Genomic DNA, 19,845 nt, shown 5'->3' with positions numbered 1-19,845 from the left:
ATTCATATGATGAAAAATTACACAGCAATGAAAAAGAATAAACTACTCTACAAGCAAAAATGTGGATGCATCTTATCAACACTGTTAAAACAACACTGTTACTAATAAAGAAATGTTTTACTTCTTGAGATGGGTGGTGGTTACATGTACATATATATGTAAAAGTTCATCTACATGTAAAAGAATGAAATTAGAATACTCCCTAACACCATACATAAGAAGAAACTCAAAATGGATTGAAGACCTAAATGTAAGGCCAGACACTATAAAACTCAGAGTTTAACATAGGCAGAACACTCTGACACAAATCATAGCAAGATCTTTTCTCACCCACCACCTAAAGTAATGAATATATTAAATAAAAATAAACAAATGAGAGCCAACCAAACTTAAAAGTTTTTGCACAACAAAGAAAACCATAAACAAGACAAACGAAAATCATCAGGATGGGAGAAAATATTTTCATATGAAGCAACTGACAAGGGATTAATTTCCAAGACATAAAAACATTGTTTAATATAAAAAAATCCAATCAATAGTCAATAATGGGTGGAAGACCTAAATAGACATTTCTCCAAAGAAAACATACAGATGGACAATAAACACATGAAAAGATGCTCAACATCATTAATTATTCAGTTCAGTTCAGTTCAGTTCAGTCGCTCAGTCGTGTCCGACTCTTTATGACCCCATGAATCGCAGCACACCAGGCCTCCCTGTCCATCACCAACTCCCGGAGTTCACTCAAACTCGTGTCCATCGAGTCAGTGATGCCATCCAGCCATCTCATCCTGGGTCGTCCCCTTCTCCTCCTGCCCCCAATCCCTCCCAGCATCAAAGTCTTTTCCAATGAGTCAACACTTCGCATGAGGTGGAGTTTCAGCTTCAGCATCATTCCTTCCAAAGAAATCCCAGGGCTGATCTCCTTCAGAATGGACTGGTTGGATCTCCTTGCAGTCCAAGGGACTCTCAAGAGTCTTCTCCAACACCGCAGTTCAAAAGCATCAATTCTTCGGCACTCAGCTTTCTTCATAGTCCAACTCTCACATCCATACATGACCACAGGAAAAACCATAGCCTTGACTAGACGGACCTTTGTTGGCAATGTCTCTGCTTTTCAATATGCTATCTAGGTTGGTCATAACTTTTCTTCCATTAATTATCAGAGAAACACAAATCGAAACTATAGTGAGTTACCACCTCACACTGATCAGAATGGCCATCATCAAAATATGTACAAACAATAAATGCTGGAGAGGATGTGGAGAAGAGGGAATCCTCTTACACTGTTGGTGGGAAGGTGGTGTAGCCACTATGAAGAATGATATGGAAGTTCTTAATAGAGCTGCCACATGACCCAGCAATCCCACTTCTGTGCATATACCTGAGTAAACCATAATTCCAAAAGACACATGCACCCAATGTTTATTGAAGCACTGTTTACAATAGTCAGGATATGGAGGCAAACTAAATGTCCATCAACAGAGGAATGGATAAAGAGGATGAGGCATGTATATACAATGCCGTATTACTCAGCCATAAAAAGGAATGAAATTGTGCCATTTGGACAGACGGCACAGATGTGGATGGGTCTAGAGACTGTCATACAGAGTGAAGTCAGTCAGAAAGAAAAAAACAAATATCATATACTAACACACATACTAACATGTTTCACAGAAATTTGAAATCTAGAAAAATTACACAGATGAAACTATTTTCAAAGCAGAAAGAGACACAGATGTAGAGAACAAATGTATGGACACTAAGCAGGGAAAGGGAGAGAGGAATGAATTGGGAGATTAGGATTGACATACAGACACTACTGATGTTATGTATAAAACAGATAACTAATGAGAGCCTACTGTATAGCACAGGGAGCCCTTCTCAGTGTCTGTGGTGACCAAATGGGAAGGAAATTAAATAAAGGAAGGGGATAAATATATCCTTATGGCTGATTCACTTTGCTGCACAGCAGAAAATAATCTAACATTGTAATATAAAAGTTTTTAAGTTCATCAAGCTGTTTGCTTAAACTTTTTGTATATTACTATATCTTATATTTTGATAAAATATTACAAAGGAGTAATTACTACTCTTCAGAGAGCTCTTTTGATCATTTAACTTGTACATTTAATATGTGCAAGTTATGTACAAGTTCTTACCAAAGTACATCTGTAATATGTACAAGCTCTTGTAATATGTACAAGCTCTTATCAAAGTACATTTAATATGTACCCAAATAAACAAAGTACATTTAATATGTACTTTGATAAGAGCAAAGGGTGATATTGCCACTTGTGGAAACATTACCAGAGCAAGAGTGGAAAAATAGATTTCTAAATCTCCTTTTAGCTAATTATTAGAAAAGTCTTCCTGATAGTTAACTCAAATGACAACCAGAAATCAGTGGGTAGGAAACTTTCACAGGTAAAACAGACTAGAAAGTAAGCTAGGTAAATTTACAGATTGATGAAGATTTCCTAAACCCATGGTACATCTATAAAAATCAGTGAGCTCCTTTGAGGCAATGAGAAGACTATTCACTCCTGTACTCAACAAGTATTTACTGAATATTCTCTATGAGTCAGACATTGTTCTAGGGAAGATATGTTAATCTCAACAGTTGATCTTTGAGGCCTGTTAATTCCCTGTTGCAGGGGACAGGGGAGATGGCCTGTGAATCACAAGGATATGTAATATCATCCCTGGAGTCTGCCCACTAGATGCCAGCACCCCTACCCCAGTCATGACAACAACAACAACAAAAAATATGTTCGACATTTCCAATTGTTCTTTGGGGGGCAAAATTGAGACCCACTGTACAGGGGCATTGAATTAGAAAAGTGAGCAAGAGAGACAAGATCCCTGCACTCGTGAAGCTTACGCTTCAGTTACACACCATAAATAAGAGAAAAATGAAACAAGGTCCTTTCAGAGAAGCATAAGTGCCATGAAAGTAGTTTTAAAAGATAATGTAACGGAGTGATTGGTAGATTCATGGCCAGAGAAAGTGGCATTTGAGCTAAGAAATGAAAGATGTGAAGAATTCAGTCAGGAGGAGAACTATAGAAAAAGCATTCCAAGTAGGGGGAACCACAGCTTCAAGGGCCCTCTGGGGACAGGGAATCAAGCAGAAGGTCCAGCCCTTAGGCAGAATATTAGAGATAGAATTAAGAGAGATGGAAATACATATATATCATAAGTCTTAATTTTCTAGAAACAGGACATCACCTTCACAGACTATGGAAACAGGAGACAATTTTTTTATAAAATTACATCCAAGAGATTAGCCCAGGCAAGTAGAGTTGGGGAGAACTGTGAATAGAATGGTACAGGGAAAGATGGAAATGCCCCAGTACATCACAAGCAAGTGCTAAAGGAAGGGCTGCCCGGGTGGCTCAGTGGTAAAGAATCCTCCTGCCAATGCAGGAGATGTGAGTTCAGTCCCTGGATAAGGAAGATCTTCTGGAGGAGGAAATGACAACCCACTCCAGTATTCTTGCCTAAAAAAATCCCATGGACAGAGGAGCCTGGCAGGCCATAGTCCACGAGGTTGCAAAGAAGCAGACATGACTGAGTACACACACAGACATGCACAAAGGAAGATATGGAACTCCCCAGACTGGTTAACTGACTGCAGTAGTATCCATCAAATGAAGGGTAAAGGGTAAGACCCAGTGGAGAGGGAACCACATCAATAGATACACATTTTACTGGCCAGGCACTGGGCTGAGTAATGAGTATCCAAATTTCCACCCCACCTAAGGTGGTAAAGGGCTTCCCAGCTGGCGCTAGCAGTAAAGAATCCATCTGCCAGTGCAGGAGACAGAAAAGTCCCGGATTTGACCCCTGAGTGGGGAAGATCCCCCGGAGGAGGGCATGGCAACCCACTCCAGTATTCTTGTCTGAAGAGTCCCATGGACAGAGGAAACTGGCAGGCTCCAGTCCAGAAAGTCGCAGAGAGTCAAACGTGACTGAAGCAACTGGGCACACACGCAAGACAGTAAAGAGCTCAGGCTGCAGATGGCTCCTGAGTATTCCATGGGTGGTAACTCCAAGAGCAATAATAAAAGCTGAGTTTGGGACTTTCCTGGTGGTCCAGTGGTTAAGAGTTAGCTGTCCAGTGCAGGGAATGTGGGTTTGATCCCTGGTGAGGGAACTAAGATCGCACACACCATGGGGCAACTAAGCCCATGGGCCACTAGAGAAGCCCGGGAGCCACAAGGAAGGGTCTCACATGCCTCAACTGAGACCCGATGCAGCCAAAAAAGAAAAAAACAGGTTCAAGGGCTCTCAAGGAGGGGTGCCAGAAGTCCTTGATACAAAACCAAAATTTATAGGGCAGGGCATGATTTTAAATAAGGAATGAAAGCCAAATAGTAAGAAGAGAACAGGACCAAAACAGAAGCATGTACAGATAATATGGAAGCTGTGAAGACCCACAGTTGCTAGTGCATGCATGGAGACATCTTACTGGCCCAAAGGCAGGGAAGAAGTTCAGCCAATACACCAAAGAAAGCTCTCTAGGTTTTGCTCAGAGCTGGCATCTGTTATGATTACTGTTGCTCATATCATATCTGCGAGTAGATATTTGCAATATCACTCCTATTTTAGAGAATAGGATTGTTAAGGGCACTGGGCAAAGATATAAAAGAAAAGTTACAATCTCTGTTTTCCTATGCATACAGTCTAGAGGAATAGAGACCTAAAAGAGCCAAAGACTTGATGTGAACTGTGCTATGAGGGTATGCCCAAGGCGTGACACAAGCATAAGGAAAGCGTGCATTATTTTTCCCCGGGGCATTAAGAATGGCTTCCCAGAGGAGGTGACCTAGCTGTTGCCTAGGGCATCCACACCTGCCAGGGATATAGCGAAAGGTGTATGGAATAGGGCATCAGAGACAGAGCAGCCGCATATGTGTGGACACCCATGTCTCTGACTTACAGGTCTGCTAAGGATGGGCCAAAAGCTCTCTCCAACAGGTTTGGATAGTGGAGTGATAAAACATAAGTTTAATTTTAGAGGGTTGTGATGGTTTTATTTTACTTTTACCTTTTTTAAAATTGAGAGGTAGCACAAACATCAAAGTGCGCCTAAGATATAAACATAACATAATGAATAATTATAAATTCCTGTATAATCACCACCAGATCAAAACATAGAGTCTTCAGGACTTCCCTGGTTGCACAGTGGGATGAGTTCACCTGCCAATGCAGGGGTCACAGGTCTGATCCCAGATCCTGGAAGATCCCGCATGATGAGGAGCAACGGAGCCGGTGCACCACAGCTACTGAAGCTTGCAAGCTCTAGGGCCCGTGAGCCACAGCTGAGACCCTGTGCCACAACTCCTGAAGCCCACGTGCCCTAGAACCAGCAAGTCGCAGCTGCTGAGCCGGCGTTCTGCGACTGCTGAAGCCTGTGCTCCTACAGCCCATGCTCTGCAACAAGAGAAGCCACCACAATGGGAAGCCTGCATACCGAAACTAGAGAATCGCCCCAACCCTGCACAGGTAGAGAAAGCCCACGAGCTCAAAGAAAAGCCAGCGCAGCCAAAAATGAAAAAATAAAATAAATGTAAAATAAATAAATAAATAAATAACTGTGTTTGACAGTGTGTGCAAGTCAAAAATAAAATAAATTAAGGAAATAGAGACTTCATTCTAGTTCTTCTTCATTGTGACAAAATTGAATAGGAAGTACACAAGGACTGATTAAGCTATAGACTAGACTGTTAAATACTTAAGGAATTGAATGTGTGATCTACACTTCTGATGCTATGCTGCCTTTGTGGTCATTTTTAAATTACACTATTCTATTTTCTTTTACTTTCATGTGAATTGCACCAGTTTGTACACTTACAACGAGTCTGTCTCCAAATAAAAAGGGATTAGGAAAGAAACTACCAGAGGAAGAACATCAGGTGTCATTTTGCTTTGTTGGTTTGGTTTTTCTGAGGTAATGGAAATATACACATATGGACAGTATGTATATTTATATACACATATATGTGTCATTTTTATATACATAAAAGTCTCTCTCCACTCCCCATTCCTGGCACAGAGTTTCCGATCCTTATAATTTCCCAGTGATAAAGGCATCTTTTGCTTTAGCATTTAGTCTTTGACCCCATCCCTGACACAGGGCTCCTAAAACCTTTGTAAATTCCTTAGTAAGAAGAGCACCAGGAACATCCTTTGTTTTATTAAAATGACTCTGGGGACTTCCCTGGTGGTCCAGTGGTTAAGAATCCACCTGCCAATGCAGTGGGCACAGACCAACCCCTACTCAGGTAAGATCTCACATGCTGCAGGACGACTAAGGCCATGCGCAAAAACTACCGAGGCCCACACACTCTAGACTCCATGCTCTGCAACAAGAGAAGACACTGCAGTGAGAAGCCTCACACTGCAACTAGAGAGCATCCTCCACTCTCCACAACTAGAGAAAAGCCTGCAGGTAGCAATGAAGACCCAGTGCAGCCAGAAAGTAAGTTAAATAAATAATTTTTAAAAAATATATTTTAAAGGTGACTCAGGGTGGACTCAGGTGGGAGGGACTGGGCAAAAAAAAAAAAAAAGGCCAAGCCGTGATTAAAAGCTTGAAATTTTCAGCCACATTCCCCATTCTTCAGAGGAGGGACAGAGAATGGAAATGGGAGTTAATAGGAGCTAATAGTTAAAAACTGACCACATCTAAGTGAAGAAACCCTCACAAAATCCCAATAGAATGAGTTCAGTGGAGTTTCCCGCTTGGTGAACGTCAACTGCAAGGGAACAGAAGCTCCCTTTCAGACCTTGCCCTGGGTATCTCTTCATCTGGCTGTTCATCTGTACCTTTTTTCATATTATTTAATAAACTGGGAAATATGTTTCCTTGAGTTCTATGAACTGCTCTAGCAAATTCATTGAACCAGAGGACGAGGTCACTGGAACCTCTGATCTACAACCTGGGCTTGAGACTGGTGTCTGTAATATCAGGGGGAGGCAGTCTTGTGGAAACACAGCCCTTAACCTCTGAGCTCTAACTCTGTCTCTGGGCAGATGGTGTCAGAACTGAGTCAAATTGTAGGACACACAGCTGGTGTCACAGAAGATTCCTTGGTGTGGGGAAAAAATCACAAACACATTCAGTGACCAGAGGTACCAGAAAGAAAGTGTCCTGTATGAGTAGTAAAAGAGACACTTGGGAAAGAAAAACACAGGAGAGGAAAGCTGGGTGGTATTCCAACACAGATTTTCAAATGGCAGGATAATGAACTAAGAGCGGAGAACCAATAGAAAAGGAACAGTTGAAGAAAGATCAGAGATATCATGGACTGGGCAGGTCCCGGATGGCCTACCAGAAGAAGGCATGATGACCTTGGACAGGGACTGACCAAGGACGGGAGGAGAGCTCCCTAACACAGAGCAGAGGCGAGTGTGGTCACCTAAAGGAGATAAGGTGAGGTCAGCTAACGTTAAGGGATTGTTGATGGAGTTGGCAGAATCCCTAACGGGGATCTCCATTTCCTTGGAGAAGGAGAGTGTAGGCCAATAGAAGCTGTGATGATGGAATAGGATCTTGAAGAGACAGTGAAGGTTCGGAATCACCCCTCTGGAGAATGGGGAAAGCTGTAGATCAAAAACAAAGATTCCCAGGACACCTGTGGACCCAGCTGAAATTGAAGACTCTCAGTCTGTAGCTGCTCTTTGTTGTTCAATATTCTTCTGCAGCCCTCAACAGCCCAATGTGGGGGAAAGGAAGATATTTCAGGGTGAGGCAGGACTGGACAGGGAGGCAGATAGGGTGAGGTTGCCGTGGGAGGGATAGGGCAATAAGGTGAGTCGGAGTGTAATTGATGTAGAAAGACCTGGTCTCTGTCCCTGAGGGCCGTGCGTGCCAAAGAGAGAGACAATAAATGCCAGTGCGGAAAGGTAACTCAACAGAAGTTCTCACTTGCTTAGTGAGAGGTAGAGGTGGCCGCGACAAGTGGCGGGGTGTTCAGAGGGGAGAGGCCGCAGCAGGTTCCGGTGGCCAGAGGAGGCCCCGGGGTTGCAGCCGCCCACGCTGTTAGCGCTCAGCAACTTGGAGGCCCCTTTTCCGGTGGTTAAGAAAGAATGGGGTAAAACAACTTTGCAAAGGGAGGGCAGAGCTGCTGCCTCCAGAGCCACGCAGTGTCCACAATAAGCCCAGCTTCCTCTGATGTGGACGTGCTGATCTGAGGAAGGGGAGGTGGGAGGAAGGGGAGGTGGGAGGAAGGGTGTGGCCTGAGCCCCGGGAAAGGGGGCAGGAGAGAGAAAATACAACTTTCAGAAAAGTATAACTTCCCCTACCTAGCAAAGGATGTTGAGGTTTTCTCAGTTCTGAGTTATGACACCAGGCTTGGGGTGAGGCAACAGAAGGGGTTCCTGATGTGGACTGAGTGGATAAAGCTCAGTGAGTTCCCCAAAGTGCTGGGGCAGGTCTGGCTCTAGTTAAGGCAAAAGTACATAAAATATCCTCCAGGTCCACAACCCATTTTATCACCTCTCTTCTTCTCAGCCTAGCCCCACCCTTGGGAGCTTCCTACTGACTGCTCCTCTCAGATAAAGCAACTTCTCCTCCCCACCCCACCCCACCCCCACCCCCACCCCACGTCAAATTTATCTAGCCTAGGTCCCACTGTTTGTATCAGTTAACTGAATCATGCCATTTGTAATACTGTCTTTCTCCAAGATAAATGTGTGAATCATGCCATTTGTAATAATGTCTTTCTCCAAGATAAATGTGTGTTTGTTTCTCATGTTTCCTTGTTCAAATCTGTGTTTTCCCTCCTGTTTTGGCTCTTCCCTCTGCCTATCTTGTCCTTCTACCTTACTCCTCTCTCCTGAACTCTTCTTATTATTATTTTTATTTATTTATTTTTTTTTTTTTTTTTTTTTAATTTTCGGCTGTGCTGGGTCTTTGTTCCTATGCCCAGGCTTTCTCTAGCTGTGTTGAGGGTGGGCCACTCTCTATTGTAGAATGCAGGCTTCTCACTGCAGCGGCATCTTGTATTACAGATCATGAGCTCTAGGTACTCGGGCTTCAGTAGTTGTGGCACAGGACCTTGGTTGCTCTCTGTCATGTGGGATCTTCCCAGACCAGGAATCGAACTTGTGTCTTTTGCTTTGCAAAGCAAACTTAACCACAGGACCACCAGAGAAGTCTTATCCTGAACTCTTGCTTATCCTTCAAGGCCACTTCCCCAGTGTCCCAACCTAGAAGGAATTTCCATCTTCTTTGCACCCTTTGTGCTTGGCATTAATCTGCCTGTCAGTGACACGTAGTATTTTCTATCTTCCCTTAGAGTTGATATTATACAGGCCTATTTTCCCCTGTCTGAAAGATTCATAAGGATGGAACCAAATTGTGTTTCATCTTTGTTTCCTCTACAAAATCTTACATAGTTCTTGGAACATAGGAAAGTTTTAATGAAATGTTCAGTTGATTAAATAATTAATTAAATTCAGTTCCCAGAAATGACTCTTTGTGGGAATCTCGTGCAGAATACCAGAAACGCCACAGATATGTGGTTCCCCTGGCTTTGACTTTCACCTTTCAGGCGTCCCAGCCCTGCGCTTTCATTTCCCATTTGCAGGTCTAGAGAACACAAAGGCAGTGACCCTGAAGCTACTTGGAACTCTCACACAGCGCTTGGTTCAGCCACTTTGGAAAAGAGTTTGGCAGCATCTGCTAGATGTATATATACATACCCAGGGATTCTACCCCCAGAGATACACCCAACAGACATGCGTGCACAAAAAGGCCCATAGGGGACTTCCCTGGCTGTCCAGTGGTTTAGATTTTGTACTTCCACTGCAGAAGGTGCAAATTTGATCCCTGGTCAAGAACTAAGATCCTGAGTTCCACACAGCACAGCCAAAGAAAGAAGAAAGAAAAATGGCTCATAGCAGTGTGATTATAATAGGGAAAATACTTTGGGAACAACCCAAAGGTTCATCAATAGTAGAATACATGAATAAACTATTGTACAGCCATGAAAACAACCAGCTACAAGTGAAAACAGAGATAAATCTCATCAGATGTTGAGCAAAAGAAGCCAAATGCAAGAGTACATAATTATGATTCCATTTATATACAGGCAAAACTAACCTATGATGTTAGAAGTCAAAAGAGTAGTTATATTTGTGGAAGACAGAGGAGATAACAAAGGGAGAGAGCGTGTGGTAGATACATGGGTGTATTCACTTAACAATAACTCATTACTGTGTATGTTTATAGTTTTGTGCACTTCTCTGCACACATATCATGAAGACAATGGTCCAGCTACCTCTGGAGATATTTCTACAGAACTGGTTCCCTCTGGTAGTGCTGCAGCCCTGAGTTTCCTGAGTCCTCATCTGTCTCCTATACACAGGAACTTCATTGTTCATGCTTTGTTTGAGGGGAAGTACAAAGAGGAAAAGATGGACAAAAATGAATCCAGTCTTCTTAGAACTTACCTGGATCCCAGCCAAAGCATTTGCAATCAGTGACTCCCACCTGAGAAGTGAAAGTTTCAACACAACCTACAGGAATAGTCTGCAGCCTTCAGAGCTGTCTGTAAGATGCTGTCCCTGCCCTTATTTATTTACTTTTTTGTCCAGCACATCTCACCCCAAACCTTGCAGCTCCTGGGCATTGAGTCTCTGGTGTGTCCTTTAGAGTTTCCTCAGAATGCATAGCCAAAATCTGAATTTAGGGTTCAAAGTGAACTTTAGGGCTCAAGTCCACTCTTATGAGCGGTGATTTGAAGTTCCTTGCTCCCCAACACATCTGACCCAAAAGTCATCCCAGTTGTCCTCTAAGAGGTCTGAAAATAATTCATTTATTTTCTCAACTAACATGTTTTGACCACTTGCTGTGTTAGGCACTTTGTTGTGCGCTAACCACAGCTGTAATTGTAGGTTAACTGATGTAAACGGTGTAGGCTCTGTGAATGAAGGAGTTGTCTGCTGATTCACATCTGAATCCTCAGTTTCTAGCCCAGCACCTGGTGCAGAGCTGTTCAAAGCATACCCAGGGAAGGAATGCGAATAGAGAGGGAAGATGCTATTGCGAAAACAGACTGTTTTCCAATACAGTATAATCACGTGCTTCAATGTCTTGAATACATGTTGCCTTAAGATAAAACTATTGACATCTATATATGCATACTTATAACTGATTCAAGTTGTACAGCAGAAACTAACACATTGTAAAGAAATTATCCTCCAATTTAAAAAAAGTCAAAGAGAGAAGCAAGTGATACAAACTGCTAAAACATTTTCCAAAAATATTCAACATGGTAGCTATCTAGAAGGCATATAAAATTGATAAATTGTCAGAAACTTTAAGAGAATAAAAACACAAATTTACAGAGCATACCTACATATGAAATTACATACACAGGACTCTATGAGAAATAAATGCATTAGTCATTTTTTGAATAACAAATGCCTGTGCACTGCTTATCTGTGTGTGTTTTTTGATGAAAACTCAAGCTTTAATAAATACTTGTTTTAATAAAATAAAACATAAAACTTTTAAGACTGTGCAATATCAATCTATCCATCTAATTCAAAGATCTTTATGTCAAAAATATTTTCATATACCAATAGTAAAAGAAAAATTGTTGAAGTCTCCCTAAGACCTTGGTTATGGCAAGAAACCCTCAGAAAAGGGTCACACTTAAAACTTGATCATCTTATCTCAACATGCTCTAACTCACTTTCTATTCAATTAATTAGAGTTCAACAAAGGATTACCAAATAATCTCTCTCTTCTTAACTCTGACTATAAAACTAAGAGAAATATATGCCTTGCTTCCAAAGAGCTGAATAACATGAACTTTCAGTCTGGAGTTCTTGTAATAACTCACCATTTCTCTAAGCACTTTATATACTATATCTCATCTAATCCTCACACATCCCCTTGGAAGCACACACCGCTGTTAATTTCATGATTTGAATGAAAAATTGAGAAACAAGAGGTTGGTTAACTTCCTCAAGGCCACAGAGATAGTACATGCCTTAAAATTTAAATAGTTTTCCCAATGAAACTTTCTGGTAGGCCAATAAACTCACTTTTTTCTATGGATTATTTAAAGTGTTCATTCTTTCAATAAATATTTATTGAGGATATACTTGTGCCAGATACTGCTCAAGATGCTGGAGATACAGGAGTGAACAAAACAAAAGCCCTGCCTTCATGGATCTTGCATTCTAATAAGGTGAAGTGGAAACTGGGAGACAGAAAATAAAACAAAAATAAACATGTAGTATGTAAAATGGAGACGAGCATACAGAGAGAAATAAGCCAAGAGGGAGACAAGGAGGTGCAAGATGGAGGGGCTATTTTTAGTGGAAAAGATATCATTGCAGAGGTAGTACCTGAGCAGAATAAGGAAGCAAACCTCACAGAAAATGAGGAGGAAGCAGCAGTCCATGTAGAAAACAGTGCAAAGGCCCAGTGAAACAAGTGTGAGGGCCATAGGTCAGCGAGACTGAAACACAGTGAGAAGAGCAGAGGAGAGGCAATGGCCGGGGAGGCTGGATCACACGCACCACGGTGAAATGTATGGCTTTTCCTCTGTGAGAAGTGAGAGAGCTTTGGAAGACTTGTGCAAAGCATAACATGAACTTCTTACACATATGTGATGTGTACTGAATTCTTCAGTAAACGAAGTTTTAGAAAAAAATGTTTCACTCTCATTGTGTCTCCGGATTGGATGCACTGAAAAAGACATGATGTCACTTTTGTGGTATTCCTGCCAAAAATGCTTGACCTGAATCTTATGACCAAATGTCAGACAAACTCAGATTGTAGAACTCTCTGGAAAACAACTGACTTGTACTCCAAAAATGTTGATGTTATAAAATATGCAGAAAGTTCAGGGAATGACTGTAGATTAAAGATGACCAAAAAGACACAGCAACTGGAACTTCCCTGGTCCACTGGTTAAGAATCTGCCTTGCAATGCAGGTGATACAGGTGTGATCCTTGGTTGAGGAACTAAGATACCATGTACCTTGGAGCAACTAAGCCTGCGTGTCTCAGATACTGAAGCCTGAGAGACCCAACTGCTAGTAGAGAGTTTAGTTCATGCGCTGCAATGAAAGATCCACGTGAAGCGAAGAAGATACTTTGCACCACAAGTGAGACCCAATACAGCCAAATAAACAAATAATTTAAAAAACAGACATAATAACAATGCAATACGTGATCCTGGTTGGATTCTGGATGGGAAAAAAAGATGTTATATCGCACATCTGGGGCTTCCCAGGTGGTTCTAATAGTAAAGAACCCGCCTGCCAATACAGGAGACTAGGAGACATGGGTTCAACCCCTAGGTTGGGAAGATCCCCTGAAGGAGGGCATGGCAACCCACTCCAGTATTCTTGCCTTGAGAATCTCATGGACAGACAAACCCAATGGGCTATGTCTATAGGGTCACACAGAGTAGGACACGACTTAAGCGACTTAGCAAGCATGCACACAGCACTGGGGGGACATTTGGTAATATTTAAATATGTATTATATATTTGATTGCATTGATGTTAAATTTACTAAATTTTATAACTGTGCTGATATCATGATATGGGGACATTCTTGTTTTTTGAAGATGTGTGCTAAAATAGTTAAGAGTAAAAGGGGGTGACATCTGCAATTTACCCTTGAATATTCCACAAAAAATAATTATTATTATACAGCTATTCACACATGCATATATTTGGATAGAAAGAGAAATACAGCAAATGTGATAAAATGTTAACAACTGGTTAATCTAGATGAAGGAAATACAAGAATTCTTTGTACTATTCTTGCAACATCCCTGAAATGTCAAAATTATTTTAAACTAAGAAGTTTAAAATTTTAAACAAATAACTATAGCAGTTTCAGTCAACTTACACAAGGCCAGCCCTACAGACACAGTGTATAGTAAGAAGAGAGAAAACTTCCGTAAGGCCCAAGTCCATCCTTTCCAGTGCTCGAAGAATCGCCACCTGGCTTCCCACTGCAATGGATTTGGCATGGCCGTGCCCAGAGACAGTGCCACAAGGATGGAGGGAGCATCATGTAGGCTCATGATCTCAGAGTCACCCTGGACCTTCTGTTCCTGCACTCCCAAAGCCAGGCATCAAACCCTGTGGGTCCTACCTTGGCTTTCAAGGTTCTAATCTAGCTTTCTTGCCTGGGATCCTGTATCTTTGGATCCCCCTCTAGCCCACATACATGATCCCCAGGCTCCAGACTTCTCTCTCTGCTCCCTGTTCCTCATCACACCATGCCCTACTCCACCTGTACTCATACAAATGCCGGAGCCTAAAATGTATCTTCTTGAAGGATATCTGAGTGCCAGGGGCTCAGTGATTGAACTGGGTACCCAGGGACAGCTTGTAACAGGCCCTAAACAAACACTTCCCTGTGCTGCAGTTTCCTCCCTTTGCAACCAAGTGTGCCTTCCTCTCATTCCACCTCCATTCACCATGCCCTGCAAAGAGTTACTGATTTAAAATGCAGGCTCCAAGTTTCAGAGCATCCTAGACAAGGTTGGAGAGAAAGGAGGAGCACCCCTCACTGAGATTCCCTGCCCCTCATTTGTTGGCTCAGGGCCCACCTGAGAGTTTTCAGTTTGCGATGGAACTTCCTAATAGTGTCTCCTTCTCTTCCCTTCCCCACCCCCTGCCCCCAGCCAAAGTGAAAGTGTTAGTCACTCAGTCATGTTCAACTCTTGGTGATCCCATGGACTTCTGCCTGCCAGGCTCCTCTGTGCACAAAACGCTGCAGGCAGGAATACTGGAGTAGGTAGCCATTCCCTTCTCTTGAGGATCTTCCCAACCCAGGAATCGAACCCCAGTCTCCCTCATTGCGGGCAGATTCTTTACCATCTGAGCCACTAGGAAAGCCCCCAGTCAACATTTCCCTAATAATTCTCCGGCTCACTTGGCCTCTGGGCTGCTGACAGAGTTGATGGAGAGGGACCAGCCCTTGCAAGTAAAGCCTCTGTTCAGGCCTTCATCTCACGCCTCCTATCCCCCTCCCCCACTCCACACCGCCTATCGCTTGCCAGGGCTCAACTTTCCTGCCTCAGAGAATAATCTGTCAGTCTCTGAGCTTCAGAACCACTCGACTTCCTTTGAGAAACCCAAGTTCATGGCCGCTTCTTCTCTCTTTTGGCAACTGCACCAAATGAGAGGGTATTTCATTCTTACAGCCAGCAGAGAGGACACTTTCTCCCCCCTAGACAGAAAGGAAAACTGAAGCTGGTGCGAAGGACTCACCTTGCCAAGGTGGCCTGGATTGCTGATGGCATGGCCAGATGCACACTTCTCAAAGACCTCCCAACCCACTGCCAGCCTTTGCTGTCTGACCCAGCCTGCCCAGAGCTGCAGGGAGCTGCTCTGAGTCACAGGTCCAGGTGACCAGGTAAGCAGCACAATCTGGAGGCTCACATCCCGATTTCCCTGAAGGCCACAGCTCCTGGTCCATGCCAGCCCACCCCTACCAGGCTGGGCCTCCTTACCTTGGCCCTGATGTCCCTTGATGAGCAGGAGGAGTGTGAGGGCAAGCACTTGCCCCAGCATGCCCACAGAACAGATGTAAGAAGCTGACAGAGGGGTCAAGCCAGCTCCCCTCCCACCAGATATTCTGCCCTGCACAAGCTCAGCAGCCACCCATCAGCAGAAGGGTGACAGGGAGCAGAACTCTGTCGGGCTTCAGCCACAATTTCCTCAGCTTGAGGATGTTCTCATCAGCTGAACGCTAGCAGGGTTGTTGAGGAAGCCCCAGTCCCTGGACCTGGTCTGATAGTTCCCACAAGCTAAACTTGCGAAGTTCACCTCAAGTGGGCGGATGCTCAGAATACACAGTGACTCACAAAACCAACTTAGAAATCTTGTCCTGAGCTCTGCCCCAGCCCAGCTGCTTTGTTTAAAGGACAGATGCCCAAGAAAGTTCCCAATTCTCTGCATCCTACTGGCAATATAGAGAAAACTATATGGGGACCAAACAGCCACTGTGTAGGCCTGTCCAATCCCAACAGACATTGTGAAGAGGAAGGACAGAGGGTTTGGGAAGGATGTAGATTGAAAAGTGGATCACTAGACAAATAGATGAAATGCCAAAGGAGACAAGTAAAGGCACTGGAAAAATCTAGCAGGCCTGGGGATTTTCTGAAGGTTGATACCGAAGTTTCAACCTAAGCACATCCAAATTAAAATGTTTCCATAATAATATCCTTTTGCCTAGCTTCCGATGTACTTTTAAATTCCTTCCCATCCTCTTTTTCTACTTTCCCGTAATAGTTCTTTCTTCTCAGCTTCTCTCACCCAGACTGCATGCAGACCCATTTTTGCTGCCCCCCAACACACACTTTGATCCCACCCTCCAGAAAGGCCAGGCAGCCTTTGACTCTTCACACCGCCATGGAGGGGTGGAGGCATCCCACTTTCCCCAGAACTCAATAGCTTTGAGGCCACACCCAGAGTTCTTTGCCCTTCTTTTTCTTCTGCTTTCCCCTGAGCAGAAAATATTTTCAGTTCCCTTCAGTTCAGCCTTTCTTCTCCTTTTCCATCTGTTGATCCATTTCCAGTCACTGTGTCTGAAGTCGGGCTGAGGGGAGGCAGAATGCAAGAATTGCCTGCCAAAAAAAAAAGGCAGCAATGATTTTCTGGGTAGAACACTGGATTTGCAGTCAAGAATGTAGGATTCCCAAATGGCACTAGTGGTAAAGATTCCACCTGCCAATGCAGGAGACCTAAGAGACACAAATTTGATCCATGGGTAGGGAAGATCCCCTGGAGGAGGTCAACATTCTTGCCTGGAGAATCCCATGCACAGAGGAGCCTGGCAGGCTACAGTCCACAGGGTCGCACAGAGTTGGACACAACTGAAGCGACTTGGCACACACACGCATATAGACTTGAGTTCCAGTTCAGCAACTCACAGCCTGTGCGATCCTGACCAAATTATTTTCTGAGCCTGTGGGGCCAACAGCTGGCTCCCAACAGCACTTGGCTCCCATCCCTCACAAGGTAGTTTTCAGAATCAAATTAGACGTATAATCTCCATTAATTGAAGTAAAGAAAAACAAGCAGGTTAACAAGTTATTTTGATATGTATATGCATATTACACAAACAAATGTATTTTTTTAAAAAGAATCAAATTAAAAACTATACCTGAGAGTATGCATATTAAAAACTCTGAACAATAAAGTTTTTTTTTTTTTAAATGCAGACCTACATAGATTTTTCCTGTTGATTTAATGGTTATCATCTCTTCTTTTTTTTTCCCCTCCCAAGAGGCAGCCCTTTAGCCCTGGGAAGTTTCCTCAGAGTTGATCTGGCAGTGCCCCTGACCTTGAGATGGTGCTCAAGACATGATACAGTAGGAAGGACAAATTTCCTCCCATGAAAGATGGAATAGTTCCAGTTCTGAGACTAATTGTAAATTTGGGATCCCTAAGACTACCTTCAATTTTGATAATTTACTAGAAGGCAATTTAACAGAAATCATTACTGTGGTAAATATATATGCTCTGGGACTTCCCTGGTGGTTCAGTAGTTGGGAGTCTGTCTGCCAATGCAGGGGACACAGATTCAGTCTCTAAGATCTCACATGCCATGGGGCAATTAAGCCAGTGCACCACAAGTATTGAGCCCATATTCTAGAGCCTGCATGCTACAAATGCTGAAGCCCTAGAGCCTGTGTTCCATGAGAAGAAAACCAAACTCAATGAGAGGCCCATGCACCGCAACTAGAGAGCAGCTCCTGCTCACCAAGACAAGAGAAAATCTGTGCACAGCAGTGAAGAGCCTGTGCACTGCAACAAACACAGCCAAAAAAGAAAAAGCGGCCCTTTCAACTAGCAATACCCACTCTTTGAGTTTATCCACAGATATACTGTCATTAATGCAAGAAAATATTTTCATAAATGCTCAAAGGTTCTTCCTTATAGCATTGATAAGTAAAAAATCAGAAATAATCTATATGTTAATCATAGGCAACAATTTTATAAATATGGTATATTCATTCTATATTATAGTATATTAAAAAGCCTTCTAAAAGAATAAACTCTGTAACAACCTCAAGAGGTAGGGTGTGGAAGGAGGTGGCAGGGAGGTTCAAGGGGGAGGGAACATATATATGCCTATGGCTGATTCATGTTGATGTTTGGCAGAAACGAACACAACACTGTAATTATCCTTCAATTAAAAACAAAAAAAATGAAAGAGTAAAATAAATGTCTACATATTCATATGAAAAGAGCTCTAAGACATTCACAAAACCATCTACATAATATAATTCTGTTTAGACGGACAAAACGAATGTATGTATATTTATGTTCTCTGAATGGTTGTAAATGTAGGGAAACATGCCTGGGGAAAAAAATATTCATGATGATAACCTTTAGATAAAGATACAGAATTTTGAGTAGAGGTAAGTGAGAGAGTGAGTTTTACTTTTTATTCCACATATGCTTCCTGTTCAGAACTTTTTTTTTTTCCTTTTTTCACTTGTATTTATTTTCTAAGAGAAGAATATGAACTTATGAGGGTGCTCTGATAACTGAAAATTACACCATGGGACACTACCTGTTTAGCAAAAAGAGACTAATTGACATTTGAACAATAATAATATATAGCTTACAGTCTGATTTTTTGAAAGTTAATAGGCAAAAATATATTGATTTGTATCAAACTTTCTTGGGTAAAGCCCACACAAACTAACAGATAAAGTACACTAATTTTACAAGCAAAAAGTAGGAAGAGCAGCAGATGAAAATTATGACCAACTCACAGCACTGCTGACGTATTGTTTCAGACAGCAGTCCATTTGAAAATTGTAGGAATTCTAACTATCTGTCTGCTCGTTAATTGTGGGAGCTCAACAACCTGCCAAGCCCTATGCAGCTGCCAGTCTTCCTGTGGAATTCTAATTTGGATTCTTCATATACCAAGGTCAATTCATGTATTAGGCCCAGTAGACACAGTGCCTAGGGTACAGGATGCATTCAGGAGCCCACAAATGCCTTGATTTCTTTTAAAATAAGAAAATAAATAAAACAAGAATGGATATACAATAATGAATCTTCCTGGATTATATTTGTCTTTATATCAGTGCAGTCATAGAACAGAATTACAAATTTTTTTCTTATTTTTTTAATGGAGGAAGAGGTCTACAAAGGCAGGAGTGCCTAGGGCTCTCTGAAATCATGGTAAAACTTTTATTGTAAGCTCTAATACTCTGCTAATGTTGCTCATGGATACCATATTTTCATGGATCTTAATAATTCACAATAGCAATTAATGCTATATGAAATTCTATGGAGCTGTTTGTCATGTGGTAAGAACTAAAGAAAGAATGTGTGTTTCAGCATCTGAGTTGGAGGATCCTCATAGTCCACCCATGAACAGAGGGCCGTAATTCAGTGACCGCAGCTCTCCCTGACGTAGGCTAGCAACAGAAAGGAATGTGTTAGAGATTCTGAACCCGAGGCCCTAGTCAGCCTTGCTAATCAGAATGTGCATTTTTTTTTTACTGCAAATATTTATCTATTTTTCTTTTTTCTTTTTTAATTTTTTTTACATTTTTTAAAATTTTATTTTTACTTTATTTTACTTTACAATACTGTATTGGTTTTGCCATATATTGACATGAATCCACCACGGGCATATACGAGCTCCCAATCCTGAATCCCCCTCCCACCTCCCACCCCATATCATCTCTCTGGATCATCCCCATGCACCAGCCCCAAGCATCCTGTATCCTGTATCGAACATAGACTGGCACTTCGTTTCTTACATGATAGTATACATGTTTCAATGCCGTTCTCCCAAATCATCCCACCCTCTCCCTCTCC

General features: G+C 42.4%; 1 protein-coding gene across 1 annotated transcript in view; it reads right to left on the bottom strand.

The window, feature by feature from the left end:
- CD244 (CD244 molecule) overlaps positions 1–15,296 on the bottom strand; it is a 33,574-nt gene extending 18,278 nt beyond the window's left edge. The window contains exons 1-2 of the mRNA XM_068993852.1: positions 15,265–15,296; positions 10,465–10,504 (exon numbers count right to left, since the gene is read on the bottom strand). Coding sequence (XP_068849953.1) covers positions 10,465–10,504; positions 15,265–15,296 — 72 coding nt within the window. The remainder of the gene's footprint in view (positions 1–10,464; positions 10,505–15,264) is intronic.
- Between the last annotated feature and the right edge of the window lie 4,549 nt (positions 15,297–19,845).

The sequence above is a fragment of the Capricornis sumatraensis genome, chromosome 2 (assembly GCF_032405125.1).
Source record: "Capricornis sumatraensis isolate serow.1 chromosome 2, serow.2, whole genome shotgun sequence".
Classification (NCBI taxonomy): Eukaryota; Metazoa; Chordata; class Mammalia; order Artiodactyla; family Bovidae; genus Capricornis; species Capricornis sumatraensis.
This window is presented reverse-complemented; position numbering and strand designations above follow the sequence as displayed.